This window comes from Culex quinquefasciatus, chromosome 3 (assembly GCF_015732765.1).
Source record: "Culex quinquefasciatus strain JHB chromosome 3, VPISU_Cqui_1.0_pri_paternal, whole genome shotgun sequence".
Taxonomy (NCBI): Eukaryota; Metazoa; Arthropoda; class Insecta; order Diptera; family Culicidae; genus Culex; species Culex quinquefasciatus.
The window spans coordinates 19281179-19299309 of record NC_051863.1 but is presented as its reverse complement, the minus strand read 5'-3'; the positions used below and the strand labels follow the sequence as shown (position 1 = coordinate 19299309).

Here is an 18131-nt window from a genome sequence, read left to right as displayed (position 1 = left end):
GTTTAAACCAAAAACAATAAAATCAACATTACTGATAAAAAAGTTACATTTTGTCTTTTCTTTTATTATTTTTTTATTAACGAAAGTGTTTTGAAAAATAATATAAATTTAATAAAACTTCAACGTTATTTTTTTTAAATGGCCTATTTTGTAAATTTGGCCCGCAAGCTCACTTGAGCTTCAAATTTGGCACGGCCTTCAAAAACTTTGAACACCCCTGGTTTAGGATAATGTATTCTGGTCGATAGACTAACCAACAATCGGGTTATTTACACAGATATACAAAATAAAGTGGATTCATTTATTCCAATTTTTCTACTTTGTTTTTTCACTGAACGAATTCAAAAATCGAGTTGTCAAACTAATGTTTGCTTTTCGATTCGAATGCTGTTCCACTCGACTTAACTCAGGACGGTTATAACCATACAAAAATGCAGCTGCAATATGTTTATAAAAATATAAATCAACTTTTGAGGCAAAAACTATTCCAATGTTCTTTTTTCAGTTATCAAAACTTTGCAAAATATCTAAGATTTCCTAACAACATTTTTAAACCTAAACTTTAAGTTTTTTTTTTTAAATCTCTGATCCAAGAACGATATTTTTAAGCTCAAAAGCTCTCCGATTTGGCCAAGAATTTTAAAATAAATGTTATGCGATTGTCATCAAAATGTAAATTTCTATTTATTAAATATAATAAGATCCACGTTTTCTTTCTCTCACCTCTGTTGAAGAGATGAGAGACATTAACATGAATTAAAATGTGTACTGCTACACGTAAGTTTCCTCATGACTCTTAGTAAAGATTATCGAAAAAAATGTCGTCATTTGCCTTCAGATGAACATTTCTGAGAAAATCAAAGAGACAGTAAGCTAACGGTAAGTATGCTAAGTATTTCTCCAAAATTACCGCAATCGATTTTATCCTAGTTTTTTTATACTTGCATTAAACTTTGTTGGGGCCTTCCATATGACCACAGCAGCAATTTCAAAATTCCTCATTCGTTCGTGCATAAAAGTTTCCATAAAAATTTGACAGCTGTCCTGTCCATACAAAATGGTATCAAAATATTCTGCAATTTGAATCTTGATACCGGAAGTTCTAATAAATGTGTTGTCTTCGGCAAAGTTGTACTTCAACACTACCGCTTTTTTTATTTCACAGATTTTACCAATAAAATCGATTTGGGTCAAAATATATGTATTTTTTATATATTTTAGATCCAAGGTTAACAATATTTGGCAATGTTGCCATTGAAAAAAGCCATAATTTTCGATCAATTTATGTATTTTGAGATTCCAAATAGGATTTGAAATCAAAATGCAATTATTAGGCAATGTTGATCACATTTCCACCTAATATTTTATTTTTTTATCTAATATTTTATTTTTGCGTTGCGTTGCGTTTTTTTCGTTTTTAAGATGTTTCTTTTAAATTTGAAATTAATTTAATTTTCGTTTTCAGAAAAAAATAATATAAATACATAACATTTTTTGAAGATTGAATATCTAGTTGCTAAAATTGTTTTTGCCTTCCTCACCTTACTCAGGAAAGGCTATGAAATCACTCGAAAAACGAATTTCTTAATTTGACCTCCTAGACCCACCTTCATGTATACTTATCGACTCAGAATCACATTCTAAGCAAATGTCTGTGTGTGGTGGGATGTTGATCAAAAAAATTTGCACTGGATTATCTCGGCACTGGCTGAACCGATTTGGACCGTATTGATCTCCTTCGATCCGTCTTGGGGTCCGATAAGTCGCTATTGAAAATTATAAAGTTTAGTAAAGTACTTCAAAAGTTATGCTTAAAAAGTGATTCTAACTAAAGTCCGGAAGATTGTAAAAAGGGTGGTTTTTGTAAGAAACCCCATGATGTTATACATTTTTAGAAAGGTATTCAAAAGACCTTTCCAACTAGTTCAAAAGAATGAAGATTTGACAACCCTGTCAAAAGTTATGCGCACTTAAGTGTTATTTATGCATTTTTTAGAGGTCGAATCTCAAATACTTCGATGATAACGTTGTCCGGATCTATCATGCGACCTGCCGATGGATAGATGATCAAAAGACATTTCCAACGAGTTCAAAAGATTGAAGATCTGACGACCCTATAAAAAGTTATGCGCACTTGATTGTTATTTATGCACTTTTTAGAGGCCGGATCTCATAACAACTATTGATCCGATTTGCAATGATAAAAAAATATGAAAGTACGTGAAATTTTTTAATCCTTCCGATAAACACTATTTTCAATATTAAGAACTCCAGACTAACAGTTAAAAAGGGCACAATTCTGGAGTTTTTTTTTTTTTTTTTTTGAAAAGGTCCAATTAACCAAATTTTCAGTTTTTGCTTTTTTGGTGTTTTTAAATACCCCTGACTCAAGGCGGCTTTAAAAACATCCAAAAAGCAAAAACTGAAAATTTGGTTTATTGGACTTTTTTAAAAAAAACTCCGGAATTTTACAACTACTCATAATTGCAAGAATGATGTCAATTCAACAAATTCCGTATTAGTCAATATTTGTCAGAAATGTACAAAAACAAGCAAAACATAAAAAAGTGACTGGAAAAATCTAAGATTATTTTTTAAAAGAACATCGGGGCCATTTTTGTATCGGTATTTGACCTTCTTGCGAAAAACCAATTCAAAAAATGCTTGATATTGTTCATCTACACGTCCTTCAGCTGCCCTACACTAAAAATAAATAAAATTTTGTTTCATAATAAAGGAAAACGAAAATTAGTGTCGGATGTCACGATGACGCTTCTGGCTTTTTGAAAACACACCCAAAAAATATGAAAAGCAAAAAAAGTCTTAAGATAATGATTACTTTGCCTTTGAAAAAAGATATCCCGGATACTTGAATCACAAAAAAAATAAAAAAAAAATAATTCTTTGTCTTATTTCTGATTGATGACCTAAGTGTGACCCCTTAACTACTCGTAGGTCATTTAAAATTTCTAAATCCAATAAGGCGGCCAAAATGGCGGTGGTGGTGAATATTGAGAAAATGCATTTGGTACTTTAACAGGTCAATCGTTCAAATTTGACTAAAATTAGATGACAGAATTCGAATTGGGTCTAAACATATGCATAAACTGGTGATATTATTTTTTACAACTATAAAGCTTATTTCTGAGTGCAATGACCCTTATGTACGACCGCAAAGAATTTAAAATTATTGTTTAATTCAAATTTTAAAAGTTAACTTCGTGGCCCTTCTTGACAGAAAGCATCATGTTTGACAGCTCTTTCCAAGGGGACCAAAGTTGATTCATCGTATAATGCTATCGCGATTTTTTTTTTGTTTTGCAATAAATTAATTAAAATAATATGAAATGGGTATTTATCGTGTTTTTTACCGTTGTACACTCAACCCCCGTTGGTTGGTCACTTTTTAGTTTGACACTTTTTTAGTTTGTACCCCATTGACTGGTCAAAATCAAACTAAAAAGTAATTAAGTAGTCACGGCTCGTAATCTTATGCGAATTCCTAACCATCATTGTTTAAAATGCAGATAAATCAAGTCCTCTACAATCGCAAAATGGTTTACAACACGAAGGTACATTTCGCACCGTAAGCATCCATTTGAAACCGCTTAGAAAAAACGCTAAATAATTAATGCAACCCGAGATGTATCCCCCTAGTTTTGACAAACATAAAACAAACATTGGCACCCCGTGATTCACTCTCCAAATACACCCGCGCGAGAGTTTCGCTACTGTTCCTCAAAGAGAATCGCGCGAGAGAGCAACAACTCCCATAATCTATGCTCGATCTATGCTGCTATGATGATGCCCCCTCTCTCTCTTTGTTGGCAACACTTACACTCACACAAGCGAACACGTTTCCTCGCCTACTTGGCCACAGCAAAACTGCACAAGATTTGTATGTGATAAAAACAGCCTACTTTTTAAGTGTCTGATGTTTATTCGAGATTCGCGAGGTTTCTTTCCCGAATCTTGATGTACTTTGCGGTAAAAGTACGATATTTTGCAGTTGTTAGTTGGTTTTATTATTTTCTAACAAGAGCAAAAAGCCTTAATCAAAAACGCACGACACTCGTCCCGAGCAACCGAACCTGCACACGATGCCAACTGAACTGAACCCGATCGAACTTTGACAGCTTCCTTCTGTTTAGCGAGAGCGAGAGAGAGTATTTCAGATTTTCTGTGTGAGATTGGCCCTTTTGGCGTTGTCTCAAACGTCCTCTCTCGTCCGCTCTCCCCGACGACATGGCCAAACCCGTCACTGCGTGCCTAAAACATAATGTTTGTCAACATGGAAGCAGAACGTCGGAGGTCGGAAACCAACACGGGCGCAAAAGTAACGGCGATTGCACCAATACCAACAGGGTAAAGTGCAGGCCATTGACGTCACGCGCTGGGTGTTTGTTGTTTTGACACATTCTCCCAAGAGTGGTCGAGCTGGGCGCGTGCGCAATGAGCAAGTCATACACGGGCGTCGAGCTTGAACAACTGCTCGAAACAGCTCGAAACGTGCGGGTTTGAGGCTGTTGACGCTAGATGGTGCTGACAAGCGATTCAAGCTTGATGAGGGTTATGGTAGAGCGAATGTTCTTTCAACTTTGCCGTTATGTTATGGTTGGAATGGAGATATCAATGGTAATAACTTTACACCGATTGACCTTCATAAAAATCGAGAAATCTAATTTAAGAAAACCTTGAAAACAAATTAAGAAGGTCAACTTAAGGGTCAGTTGTACCGTTTCTTGTTTATCATACCTTCACTACCTGAATATGAACCGTTCCATACCTCTACCTGTTTCTGCTTCATCGCCTTAATTGCCCTCTTCTCTTGGGCGATCCTCTATCGATCACTCTCATTTCGGCCACCGCATGGCGCCTCAAAGCTCTCAACCCAGCTCGGCTCATCAGCATTCAGTCGGGTTGTGATCGTCGAGGTGTTTACACGTTCATCAGTGCAGAATCTTAAGCTTAGCTGATAGTATACCGCAAGTTCCTGTGCGCGGGTTTTCGGAGGTCATCAGCGAAGGCCAGCAACCGCCGCCGTGTGTTACGTGATCATCGCGAAAGGATCACCGCGAGGAGTGACCAGCTATGAAGCTGATCTGCCTTTGGGCGGTTGGGCTAATTGCCCTAGCTTCGCTAACAGGTAATCCGGTTTGTTGAATTTGGATAATTAGAATGACTCTCCAAATGAGTTGATGATCGTTTCAGGAGCTGGGATCAATAAATCACTAAAAGCTTTGATTTGTGTGTAACTTAAGTGTTTGACAGATGCTTACCTTCCGCGTTGTCTGCATTGACGCGCGCGACCTTGTTCAAGGCAAGCTATGCTGAAGGTAAACAGCTGCCAAACGCAGGGTTATTCGCCTAAAAGGTGCAATATGAGTTCCAAGAAGACAAATTGCCATGTTTACCTGTTTTCAGCAAAGGTCTTCGCGAATGATGTCATCCGCTCGATATCGCGAGCGATCTCGCGTCAACGAGAACCGCTTATAGTCAATTAAGCAATCGCATTTAAGATCAATTTTCGTGCCATGGATCGTAATTGATTCAATTTGCGCGTCGTTTAAAAATGCAAATGGGTTCTCCCCACGGGTGAAATTAAATCAATAAACAATTCCAGCTAATCAAGAAGTTCTGATTACTCCGTCACGCTGACCTTGATCTTTACCGGAGCGCACCCTAGTAACCTCCCTTATCTGCTCATTCACTTTCAGAGGCTCAATGGTTCGGCAGCGGCAAGAAGAAGGAAGAGAACCCGAATGTGGCCCTGCTGTCGTACGCTCCGGTTGATCCGGATTCGGTGCCACCGCCGCAACCGGTGACCACGTCGACTACGACGACCACCCCAGCGCCAACTACGACCAAAAAGAAGGGCTTCTTCGGAGGGCTGTTTGGCGGAAGTGGCAAGGAGAAGGAACCCAAGACTACTACGACGACGACGCCGAAGCCTACTACGACTACGCCGGTACCGACGACCAAGAAACCCAGCAGTGGTCTGTTTGGAGGCCTCTTCGGTGGAAGCAAAAAGGACAAGACCACGACCGAGACGCCAACTACGGCCAAGACTACCGCCAAAGGCGGAGTGACTGTTCCGACGACGACGGCGAAAACTGTCGGCGTCACGTCAACGGTGACTCCTACCACGACCAAGCAAGGTCTACCAATTGTACCGGCAGCCCCCACTGGAACTACCCCGAAGATCTCCACCGCCAAGGAGGCTTTCCCAGCCCTTCCAACAGTCTCCACTACGGTCGCCTCGGCCCAGAAACCCCCGGCAATCCCCCCGAAACCAGTCGCCTCCACCCCCAAAACCCCAGAGGCATTCCCAGCCCTTCCACCGAAACCGGCCAGCCCCACCCCTTCCCCAGTCCCGACTTCAACGATCGCCAACGCGTGGAACAAACCCCTCCCAACCCAACCCCCTTCCCCAGCCGGTAAACCCGGAGTAAGCTTTGTCCCAACCCAAGCCCCCGCCCCGGGATCCCCCACCAAGAGCACCACCCCTCGATACAGCGAAGGACCGACCGCTTCCGATGACGAGCTGGCAACCCTGTCCGAGCAACTCTTCTCCAAGGAAAACACCAACCTGAACAAGCACGTGCGCGTCAACTACCAGCGCCAGACGCTGTCCTCCTCCTCCGTTGACGAAGCGCCGGAACCGTTCCTCTCGGTCGACGAGAAGCAGGTGTACGCGATGCCCACGATCGAGAAGATGCGCGCCCTGTTCAACAACTACGAGCTGGACACGATGGTCAATGAGTACGTGACGCCGATGGAGAAAAAGGAGGAGAACGATTTTGTCGACGCACTGCTCGCGACCAACGTGATGCGTTCGGCCATGCTGTTCCTCCAGAAGAAGGGCGTCGTCACGGCTGACCCGAAGACGCACCACGAACTGCTCAAAACCATCTGGTTCCAGCTGTACTCGCGAGGTAACGGCAAGATCGGAAGTTCCGGCTTCGAGCACGTCTTTCTCAACGAGGTCAGCAACGGTACGATGATCGGTCTGCACAACTGGGTCTACCTCTACGATCAGGAAAAGGCCGGCAACCTGGACTACCAGGGCTACATCAAGAAGCTGGACTTTGGAGGAGTAAGTTTACCTGTCATCATAACCCACAAACAAGATATCTAACCTTGCCACCCCTTCTCAAACCAGCAAAAGGGCGAAATCGCCAAGGTGCGGCTCACGTTCAACAAGCTGATGAAGCCGTCCAACTCGCTGTTCGTGGGAACGTCGCCCGAGCTGGAGTTTGCCCTGTACACGGTGTGCTTCCAGATGCGGCCGGACACCGAGTGCCCGCTGGCGTACAACGGCAAAAAGTTCACCGTCAAGACGTTCACGTTCCGCTACCGCGGCAAGAACCTGATCGGCGGGGCCTGGCCGAACTTCTAAGTGGTTGCGAACCGACTCGTCATGTTTATTTCATAAGAATTGTAACCGTTGATTAAAGAGACCATGTTTATAACAAAGTTCCGTGAAGCGTTTATTCAACCGAAGCATGCCATGAAAGGTGGACGTTCACTTCTTAGTTGTTTCCTTATTACGTACTGGCAGTGATATGCTGCGCAATCTAAGCTGGCGCTGATCAAAGCAGGTCATCATTTTCGCAGAAGATCCTCCAAAAACAAGTATTTGTATCGACGTGGTAGCAAACTGAAATAAAAGATCAACCGTGAATTCAGCGTTAATTTTTACGGAAACTCAAAAATACATACTCAACGAGGATCGCCCAGCCAACGGCGAACCAGTCCGGAGCGAAGGCCTGTCGTTTGTTGGCGCGGATTGATCGAACAATGGACGCGGCTGCCACGGCGGGATCCACCACCGGGAGTTCCGAGAAGAAGCTGTAAAGTATGATGAACATATAAACATTCTTATGTCATTTTTTACATTAGGGTGATTTCTCGGCTTCAACATGCTCAGGAAGCCAATTTTAGCATTACTTCATGCAAAAAATTGTAATTGGGCCGAAGTCGAAGTGTAAACAAAGAGTCTTTCCTGCTCACGTCAGGTGATGTTTGCATTAGGAACGAGCAGGATAGACTCTTTGTTTACACTTCGGCTTCGGTCCCATTACCATTTTTTGCTTGACTTGTTAATCCTCTATGACCCAATTTTAAATCCTCAAAACTCTTAGGATAGAAAAACTTTTGATTTTACAAACGTTGAAAAAGAAGCATTTTCAGCAAAAAAAAAAAAATAGATAGCAAGGCACAGTCTCAACATTTGCATTTTACACTAGTTCAGTTGTTTTGCAATCATTAGTTTTCAAAAAAAGTAAGATTTGACGAAAACAAAAAAAATAGCGAAAAAAAAACTATTTGCGATGCTATACAACGAAAATTTTCAAAAATCAAAAGATGTTCCAATTTACCCAAACATGATTAAAATCTATTAAAATGATTTGAAACGCAGGGGAATGCATTTTAAATTAATTTCAGCTGATTGCACTTCAATTTCCATTGAAATATTGAAGTTTTTTGGAAAAAAAAATATATTTTGTCCCCGGCGAAATAAGAAGAACGAATACCGAAAGGTCTTGTAAAAGGAGCTTTATCGCTCGGTCAAGGTGGAAGTGAACCACCCCTCGTTTGTCCCCCTGATTTTTTGGGCCAACTTTGAGAGGGGGGGCTCTTCTGGCAGCACCATCAGCTTGCTTGGTTTCATGAGCGTCGCGACGCCTGCCTCAATCTTTGCTGCAGGAGCAGCAAGTGCTGCCAGAAGAGAGTGAAGAAAAAGTTGATATTTTCAGCGGCAGTGTTATAAATTCTGTAACATTTTAAATAGTGGAAGAATCTTTTCGCACTCTACGGCAAAGTTGCTCTCTGGAACACGGACTATTAGCTCATGAGGTTTTTGAAAAATGCAAAAAATCGGGAAAATCGGGACTCAAAACTGGCAAAATCCAGAACGCACCAGTTTTACGGGTTAAATCCCATTTAAAATTTAAAGTCAAAGCGCCAGGTCCTGTCGCAATCAATCAAGCTCATATTTGGGATTCGGGCTCAATACACCTACGGCAGGGGTGCTCAAAGTTTTTGGAGGCCGGGCCAAATTTGAAGCTCAAATGAGGTTGCGGGCCAAATTTACAAAAAAGGTTATTAAAAAAAAATTACGTCATTTTGATTTAAAAGATTTAATTTTTGTTATTCAACTAAATGTCAATTCAAAATAATGTAAAATACAAACTAGCTTTTTTTCTATCGGTATTGATGATTTTATTGTTTTAGGTATTTGAAAAAAAGTTTTTAGCTGAATGTACTTGTGTTTTCAAAAAAAAAGTTTTGTTTTTATATTTCGAAAATGGTGACATAACATGTTGAACAATTTATCTAAAGGCGTAATTTTATCTATAAGTTTAGTGTGGCTTATGAAATATCGTTGAGAGCCAGAATTTCAACATTTCAATGAAAAAAATGTAAGCTTCCGTATGGTTAAGGCTACCAACTCTTGCTGAGCAAAAATCCGTACACTTTGCCGATATGACACCATGGTGTAAAAAAACTGTCAATGACTTATTTAGATAAATTAAATTTGAGAATTAAAAATATAAAACTGTGTCGTTTTAACCTGGGTGCTGAACAGTGGTTCGCAAAACGGCCTCAATTTTGAACTGTCAACGTGGAACCAATTTGCTGTTTGCCAAAAGTAGAGAGTATTGTAATCGATCAATAAAAATTGTTTTTTTTTTCAAGAATAAAAAATGTGTGGCTTTTGAGGACATGGAGTTGAAGTCAAGAAATCTTAAGAAAGTTTAAGGCGAGATCGTATTTTTTTATGATTATAATTGGATGTTGTTTATGGAGTCGATGCTTCCATCCAGAAGCAGTCTTTATTGTTTAATTCCGTTTGAAAACCTATTTGTTTAGTGAAAATCTTCTCTGTTTGTTGGATCAGTTTCGATAGAATTAGCGATGTTTTTTTTTTGCTGGACCAGAAAAAAGCTGCAGGATTCCAAAATCAGCCAGGAAATTTATAATTTATAATACATTCGTCGCATTTCTTTGACGTCCGTAAAAAAGAAAAACCTTTTCATTCCGATCAAAACTTGAAAACACACAACATTTTTCCAGCGAAAAATGTCAAAAACTAGACAAAATAAAACACATATTACAGATAATAAAACAGCTAATTTACCAGTAAGAAAAAAGTCATGCTTGTGCTTGAACAGCCTCCTATTTTGTAGATGTAAACAAAGTGGGATCATTCGAAAATCACGTTGCGCATTCTCTCTATTCATCACCCAGGTAATAAAGGAACATGTTCTTAGTGAATTTTCTTACAAGCTGCATGCATTAATTTTGGTCAGAAAATTGATTGGCTCATTTTGTGGAGCGATTTTTGATTTTTTTTACTGAAAAATATTTTTTCTCAAAAACGCCCTATTATCCATACAAAAATGTTGAAAAATCTGGCAAACAAAAATGATCCACTGCCGGTAACAAATAAAAAAGGCGGTAAAGGTACCATTTTTTTTTCAAAAAAATCGTCATGTTTAATTTTATATTTTCAAAATGGCTTAATTAGAACTCATATAGGTAACATATAAAAAAGTTGATTCTCATCTCTTAAAATAATAACATCTAATTCGATTAAAAAAATCGAACATCTCTTATGATTTTTTAATAAACTTGAAACACTACACTCAACCCCCGATGGTTGGTATCTTTTTCGTTTGACACTTTTTTAGTTTGTACCCCGTTGGTTGGTCAAAGTCAAACTAAAAAGTGACGAACTGTCACTTTTTACACGGCGCTCACGCACACTATCAAAACACACGTTTGGTAGTGTGCGTGAACTCCGTGTAAAAGGGGTGTCAAACTAAAAAGTGACCCCGTTCGTCTGATAACAGTTGGTGTCAAACCATCGGGGTTTGAGTGTACTTGAAATTTGCCAAGAGCAAAAAAAATGTTAAACCCTTTGAACAAAAAACGTTTGAATCGTCTGATGAACGCCCATGAAAATTCAAAAATCAAGGTGTGACAAATAAAACCAAGAAAATTAGAAATTTCAGAAAAATATAAAGTTTAAAAAAATCATATCAAACTAAAACAAGATTACCTAAACTGATTTCTTTTAAGCTACTCACGGCATCTTCAGCACTGCCTCCACCAGATCCCTGCGCGTGTTCAGCTGAAACGGAAAGATGGCCGTCGTCTTGACGGTGCGGGCCTGCCCCGCCAGCCGTATCTCGTCCCGTAGCTCCTCCATGAAGCCGCGCACCGCGTACTTGGTCGTGGTGTAGTGCCGCGTCAACCCCACCGGCAGCAGGGCCGACGCCGACGCAATCGTCACAATGTGACCCCGCTGGCGGGCGTACATCCCCGGCAGGAACGCGTTGACCGTCTGAAAGTTGACGTTTGGTTATGTCAATTTTGACAATCTTGACAATTCTGACAATTCTGACAATTCTGACAATTTTGACAATTTTGACAATTTTGACAATTTTGACAATTTTGACAATTTTGACAATTTTGACAATTTTGACAATTTTGACAATTTTGACCATTTTGACAATTTTGACAATTTTGACAATTTTGACAATTTTGACAATTTTGACAATTTTGACAATTTTGACAATTTTGACAATTTTGACAATTTTGACAATTTTGACAATTTTGACAATTTTGACAATTTTGACAATTTTGACAATTTTGACAATTTTGACAATTTTGACAATTTTGACAATTTTGACAATTTTGACAATTTTGACAATTTTGACAATTTTGACAATTTTGACAATTTTGACAATTTTGACAATTTTGACAATTTTGACAATTTTGACAATTTTGACAATTTTGACAATTTTGACAATTTTGTCAATTTTGACAATTTTGACAATTTTGACAATTTTGACAATTTTTACAATTTTGACTTTTTTGATGATTTTGTCAATTTTGTCAATTTTGACAATTTTGAACCTACATAAAAGTTGGCTAGAATGTTGACGTTCACCAGACGTTGCAGATTTTCCGGCACGTACTCATCCGACACGAGAAACGGGACGAGGCCGGCGTTGTTCACGAGCAGATCCACCGGCGATCCCAGGTCGGCTTCTATGCGCTGGCGAAGATCGTTAACTTGATCGCAGCAGGCTACGTCAATCTGCAAGTAAGCGACGAAAGTAAAAGTGGTGTCAAGGCCATCTCTGATCTCACCGCACTTTGTAGGCAACGGCTTTCACGCCATAATATCTCAGCTCTAGCACGGTTCTCGTCGCTGCGTACTCATCCAAGTCGGCTACGACCACGTGGCAGCCATGTTTGGCCAACTCGATGGCGATGGCGCGGCCCAGTCCGTTTGCGCCACCCGTGACCAACGCCGTCCAGCCGCGAATGTCTTTAGGATTCTTCCAACGCAAGAACTTTCGCGCCAACAGGTACAGCGTGTGTGGAATCAATTTCGTTACATAAATCAACAATTTGGTAATGATCTTTAGCACGCGGACCACGGTCATCAGCGGTGTTCGCTGTGGCAGCGGCAGGGCCGGATTGTACGGCAACTTCTGGAACTCAACCAAACTACCCATCGCACGACCGATCAAAGACTGATTGCGAGTGGTGTTCTTAGGCGAACTACACGGAGCGCAACGAAGCATAAAACAACTTGCAATTGCAGCATGCTCGCGTAAACCAGTTTAAGGTTATGCGCCTACCCTCAAAAGTAAACTTTCTTGAGCGACCAGTAGTCACTTGGTATGATTCGACCGCTCGGTAAGCTACTCCACCAAACTACCCGCAAAATGATCCCCTCGGCGGACCCCGACTCCCGCGGCAGCCTGTACGAGTTCCAGCTGAAACCGTACAACCCGATGCCACCGGTTCCTCCCAAGTCGCTGTGGCACCAGTTCAAGCGGATCGTCTACTTTGTCGAGTTCCTGTTCAAAAGTATCCCTCTCTGGCTGCGAGTGTTCTCCAACTGGTTGTTTCCAAAGCCCCCGAAAATCATCACCAACTGGAATGCCCTGGTCACGGGAGGCGCCAACGGGATCGGCAGCGGAGTTGTCCGCGAGCTGGCCAAGTACGGCTGCAACGTGATCATCGCCGACTTGGACGAGGTCAACGGGGAGCGGATCGTGCAAGAGCTGAAGAAAAAGCATCTGATCAAGGCCGGCTTCTACAGGGTAAGTAGGCCATGTCGTTTTTTTCTGTTCGCCTGCAATCAATAATTGATTACCCAGGTTGACGTTTCGGAGTACGACGCAGTCGTGCAGCTAGGCCGCAAAATCGAGCACGACTTTGGCCCCGTTGACATCCTGGTCAACAATGCGGGCGCCCTGCCGTTCTCCGTCCCCGACGAGTACTCGCCGGCGAATCTGCAACGCATGATGGACGTCAACGTCCTGAGTCACTTTTGGACCGTGAAAACCTTCCTGCCGGGGATGTACGAACGGCGCCGGGGCCACGTCGTCGGTTTGTCCTCCCGCAGCGGCTACGTTCCCACGGGGTACATGCGCAACTACGCCACCAGCAAGTACGCCGTGCGCGGGTTTATGGAGGAACTGCACGACGAAATCTTCCAGGCCGGGTACGAGGGAGAGGTTGTGACGACCAGCGTTTTTCCTGCCGTGATTGGCACCCGGAAGGAGTCGATTGGGACGCTGCTTACGCTACCGTGAGTTGCGCTCTGTAGAAGCTGTTGTTTCCATGTTAAATGTTTCTAATCTTTTTCAAGTGGATACTCCGAGATGGAAGTTACCACCGTAGAGGAGTGTGGCAGGCAGATTGTGAACGCAATTCGACACAACAAACGGAAACTGTTCGTGCCGGATGTCTTCCAAACGTGGCAGCTGGCGCTGTTTGAGTAAGACTGTTAATTTTTAGTTTCTTAAAATTGAAATTCTAATATTTTTGTTGTTTTAATTCACAGAGATCTTCCGAGAGAAATTACCCGGCTCTTGAAAGAAGAGCTGTTTAAACGCTAAATTAAGCGTGAGAAGAATTATGTCTGAACCGAAAATAAAATCAATTTCTGCATCCTTTCTACTTGAAAGATTCACAGATTGTTGTTGTTAATTCATTTATTTCTGGCAGCTTTAACCTTCGTGGTCATTCGCTGCCCTTAGATTCACAGAAGCTATCACGAAACGTTTATTTTATTATTTATTTATTTATTTATTTAATAAAAAATCATTAACAAATCTTCTATAATAGCAATTGCAAAAGCAATAAACGATTTTGTCTGTAAAACAATCATAACTTGTTTATTTTTCAATATTTAATAAAATTCTTTAAAAACATTAATTAAGAACAATTTGCAGACATAAGAAAAATTAATCATTGCATTTTTTCCGTGACCTAGCTCAACCTATTTTTTTGTCATTAAAGCTTTAAAAGTGTAAATACATTTAAAATCACTCATCTTTTCATTCATAATTGTTTATCAATCATGAATATATTCCCTCTATTTATGGCACCGCCCTCTTTTTTGGCGATTTTCTAAAAAACTTTTTTTTCTTTTAATCATAACTTTGCAACTATTTGAGCATAAGCATAAGCATAAGCATAAGCATAGGTGCCCACCCGCAGTTGCTACTCCGTTATTGACCAGGACCTCCAGAAGTTACATCCACGAGCCGTGGAAGATAAGTGGGTGCTATCTTTCCTCGCTTCGCAACTTCTCAAAGGCCCCTATCATGCTGATCAATACCGGCGCCGGCCAAGACCAGTGGTAGGGTCACGGGGAAGTGGATGGGAATGTTAGTCCGATACTTGAGTGATAGAGACCGCCCAATCGACTGCTTCTCCGACAAAGTATCACATGAGTTTTGAGGGGATTAGTAGATGGGTATGAGGTCAGGATTCACGAGTGGCAGTGATGTGACCATGAGCATTTTGTTTATCGGTTGAAATTTTAAATCTTAGGCAGCCGGCTGCGGAAAGATAAATAATTGATTATTTAAAAAGTTTGTTTTAATCGAACGCGTGCCAACCGAGCGGTAGTGCTATGGGCTGGACTTATCAGTATATTTTTACTGTTGGTACAATTAAGATAAAGCGAGCAAATGTCAAAAATAGTAGATGAGTTAATACTAAAGCTGCCAGTTGGAATAAATTATTACGATAAACGAATATAAACGAAAAGAAAACAGAACACCACGTAACCAATTGTAATGAAATTAAAACAATAACTTAAACGAACTTAACCGGCGGCGTGCCTTCTTATCAACGATGATAAAAGAAGGACTTATAAATTTAAAATATAAAAAGACTCCAAAAAATACGTTGCATAGTAACCGCGAAGTCCCGCTACTCACAATCGAATCCGAAAGATAGCTATCTAGAATTTTAAATATAGTATTAATTCGACCCCGATCCTCCAGAAATTCTTCGTCGGCGTGCCTTCCGATCAACGGTGATGTAAGAAGGGCTTTATTCATTAAAATGATTTTATATCATAAACCTTAAAACATATTCGTCGGCGTGCCTTCTGATCATCGATGATATAGAAAGGACTTAATCCAGCAATACGACTTGCTTGTCTCGAAAAAAAAAAGAATTCGGATCGTTTCTATCGAAAACTATGTAAAGAGAACAAAAATAAACTCATTGGCCAACGAACGCGCGAACTAAAAATAAAGAAAAAGAAGAAGAAGAAGACCAATCACCCCATGCACACAAACAGCGACACAAAAGAGATGAAAACAACACGAATCAGAAGAAATCCAATCACCCCATGTACACAAATAGCGACACAAAAGAGATGGAAAATAACACGAAAAAAACAGGACTGCGCGTCCACACAGGCACCGCACTACTGATGCCATTATTTAATTATAATGACCAATCCCATGCACTCGAACAGCGACATAAAAGAGACGGAAAATAACACCCATAACTTTGCAACTATTTGAGCAAAAGACTTTCTACAGGTTACATTTTATAGAAAATTGTCCAAGGAATTCGATAAAAATAAAATTTTAACCCTTAAATGCCCACTAATATTATATTTTAATGTTTTAAGTATAAAAATTAAGTTTTGACCAATTGATTATATTTTTATTTTATTTTTATTTTATCGCCATCGTGTTCCCCGGACAATTTTACATAATAATCAATATAGACTTCAAACTAAAATGAACTATTGGCGAGATACAGCGATTTTACTGAAAAAAGTTATGAATTCAAATCCGAAATAAGTTTCTCACATATAAAAACCGAATTATGCGAGATTCATTCCTTTTTGTTGAAAAGTACACCATGAACTTCCGAGTGCTGCGCAAAATCAAACTTTTTTCAGTAAAATCGCTTTATCTCGTCAATAGTTCATTTTAGTTTGAAGTCTACATTGATTATTATGTAAAATTGTCCGGGGAACACGATGGTGATAAAAGAAAATAAATAAAAATATAAGCAATTGGTCAAAACTGATTTTTTATACTTAAAGCGATAAAATATAATATTAGTGGGCATTTAAGGGTTAAAATTTTATTTTTATCGAATTCCTTGGACAATTTTCTATAAAATGCAACCTGTAGAAAGTCTTTTGCTCAAATAGTTGCAAAGTTAAGATTAAAAGAAAATTTTTTTTTAGAAAATCGCCAAAAAAGAGGGCGTGGCCAAAAATAGAGGGATGGTCCAATCAGCACCAAACTTGGGATTTCTGTTAACTATCGATAGATAAACGTTCCCTCCAAGTTTGGTCCAAATAGGTGAAGGTCGAGTCCAAAAGTGTACTCAGTTGACCTGGACTGACCCATATAGTCCTGACCTAGGTCCTGACTCGATTATCCGACGTAGGGGAAATATAGCCGTTTTAAGCCTAATAAGCGGTCGTGTTTGAATGATGCTGGATAATCTGGAGTGTTCCTTGAAATTTACTAAAACCAAGTACACCAACGAGTAGAGCAACTTTTTGTGAACATTTCTGTTTATTTTCACTTTTAATAATAGTTATGCTATTCCTTTTACAAGCATTTGAAAAAAATATTTCCAAAATGCATCTAATCGGTCGAGTGCATTGGACCACGCCCATTTTCCAATTTTCAGCTTAATTCCAGCGCTCTTTTGGGTCTGTTTAGTGCTGCCAAAATTGATGAAATTTTAAGCGAACACTCACGAAAAGTAGCATTTATAGAGACATTTTCCTAGCGTCTCTGGCTCACTCCAACAGGCGCTGCTGGTGGTGTTGGTGGCCACCCTTTGTTCTTTATTCGCTTCTCGCTCGGTTTTCTTCAGCCATTGATTGGAATGGGTTGTCAAAATTCAAACGTCAAACGACTTGGCGCGTTTGTTTTTTTTATGGCGCTTGCTAATTATTTACACCTTTCGGGATTATTTTTCAAGTGAGTGAATAACTAATGTTCAAAAGAATATGTTGCCGGTAGTTGGAAGCAATTTCATATCTTAAGCGCTTTGAAAACGTTAGCGCAAGTGAAAAGCAGAGTCTCTCTCCGAAACTTCAAACACGAATAAAAGCAGCGGAACCGAAGATTGGCAATGACGTTTTGGAATTTTGACAGTTTGGAACGCATGAATTACCCCATTGTCCGGTTTCCCGCATGGGTGGTGTGGAAATTGTTGCACATGACTGAAGTTGAGAAATTTGCAACTTAGTTTGATTAATGCTAAATTTTAAAATTTAAACACGAATCTCCAGCGAATCCATGTGAAAACTAAAGATACACTAAAGGCACGAAGATTTGATGTGCAATCTTGATCAGAATCGCGATAAAAGCGGTTTAAATTGAAAAATTATAATAAAACAAATTCTGGTCTAGAATTTGACGAAATTTTGTCTGTTTTGTAAGACTCAATGTTTACAAAAAAGTAAATTTTTCGGTTCGTCCACAAATTGCCATATTGCCAATGTTGTTCGGTAGCGCATATCAGGCCATCGCCGGGGCCCTGGTGAAAAGATATTGTTGGCGACTTTCGTTACGCAGTTAAGCTCTCATCTTGCGTGTGGATGTGTGTGCCAACAAAACGATGAGAAAGGGTATATTCCCCCTACATTAATTCTTTGGAACGCGCATGCCTACTTTGCTGTCGAATTAATTAATCAACCTTTCTTCACGGTTTTGTCAACTGTGCAAACAAAAGCCGAGAGATTGATCTGGGGAGGTCGCTGCAATAAATAAGAAATTAAACAATTATTAAACCTTAATCATCATGAATCCCAGCCC

The 18131-nt window shown here is 40.1% G+C and overlaps 4 protein-coding genes across 6 annotated transcripts in view; 2 read left to right on the top strand and 2 right to left on the bottom strand.

Moving 5' to 3' along the window:
* The window catches only part of LOC6054510 (protein tweety-2), a 142185-nt gene extending 138068 nt beyond the window's left edge, over positions 1-4117 (bottom strand). For 2 of the 3 annotated variants that reach the window (XM_038262655.1, XM_038262657.1), the window contains exon 1: positions 3839-4117. The gene's annotated coding sequence lies outside the window, so the exon portion shown is untranslated. The remainder of the gene's footprint in view (positions 1-3838) is intronic. The other variant, XM_038262656.1, reaches the window with a different exon arrangement.
* Positions 4118-4891: 774 nt separating this feature from the next.
* Positions 4892-7476, top strand: LOC6047518 (poly(U)-specific endoribonuclease homolog). The gene is made up of 3 exons (XM_001864527.2): positions 4892-5146; positions 5718-7096; positions 7163-7476. Exons 1-3 carry the CDS (start codon positions 5092-5094, stop codon positions 7397-7399), a joined length of 1671 nt encoding a protein of 556 aa, XP_001864562.2. The 5' UTR covers positions 4892-5091; the 3' UTR covers positions 7400-7476.
* LOC6047513 (estradiol 17-beta-dehydrogenase 11) lies at positions 7466-12605 on the bottom strand. The gene is made up of 5 exons (XM_038262959.1): positions 12171-12605; positions 11933-12112; positions 11097-11353; positions 7723-7851; positions 7466-7660 (listed from the first exon to the last, which is right to left on the bottom strand). The coding sequence occupies exons 1-5, from the start codon at positions 12603-12605 to the stop codon at positions 7606-7608; spliced, it is 1056 nt and encodes a 351-aa protein (XP_038118887.1). The 3' UTR covers positions 7466-7605.
* A 79-nt stretch (positions 12606-12684) lies between these two features.
* On the top strand, positions 12685-14009 carry LOC6047515 (uncharacterized oxidoreductase SSP0419). The gene is made up of 4 exons (XM_001864529.2): positions 12685-13130; positions 13188-13621; positions 13682-13810; positions 13877-14009. The coding sequence occupies exons 1-4, from the start codon at positions 12705-12707 to the stop codon at positions 13929-13931; spliced, it is 1044 nt and encodes a 347-aa protein (XP_001864564.2). The 5' UTR covers positions 12685-12704; the 3' UTR covers positions 13932-14009.
* The last annotated feature ends 4122 nt before the right edge of the window (positions 14010-18131 follow it).

Bases quoted from the DNA above. Each gene is read 5' to 3' on its own strand.
- LOC6047518 (XM_001864527.2), top strand. From the start codon at position 5,092: ATGAAGCTGATCTGCCTTTGGGCGGTTGGGCTAATTGCCCTAGCTTCG. The intron at 5,147-5,717 runs GTAATCCGGTTT...ATTCACTTTCAG, and splicing joins TGCCCTAGCTTCGCTAACAG to AGGCTCAATGGTTCGGCAGC. The intron at 7,097-7,162 runs GTAAGTTTACCT...TTCTCAAACCAG, and splicing joins AGAAGCTGGACTTTGGAGGA to CAAAAGGGCGAAATCGCCAA.
- LOC6047513 (XM_038262959.1), bottom strand. From the start codon at position 12,605: ATGCTTCGTTGCGCTCCGTGTAGTTCGCCTAAGAACACCACTCGCAAT. The intron at 12,113-12,170 runs GTGCGGTGAGAT...GCTTACTTGCAG, and splicing joins TGAAAGCCGTTGCCTACAAA to ATTGACGTAGCCTGCTGCGA. The intron at 7,661-7,722 runs GTATGTATTTTT...CTTTTATTTCAG, and splicing joins GGCTGGGCGATCCTCGTTGA to TTTGCTACCACGTCGATACA.
- LOC6047515 (XM_001864529.2), top strand. From the start codon at position 12,705: ATGATTCGACCGCTCGGTAAGCTACTCCACCAAACTACCCGCAAAATG. The intron at 13,622-13,681 runs GTGAGTTGCGCT...ATCTTTTTCAAG, and splicing joins GGGACGCTGCTTACGCTACC to TGGATACTCCGAGATGGAAG. The intron at 13,811-13,876 runs GTAAGACTGTTA...TTTAATTCACAG, and splicing joins TGGCAGCTGGCGCTGTTTGA to AGATCTTCCGAGAGAAATTA.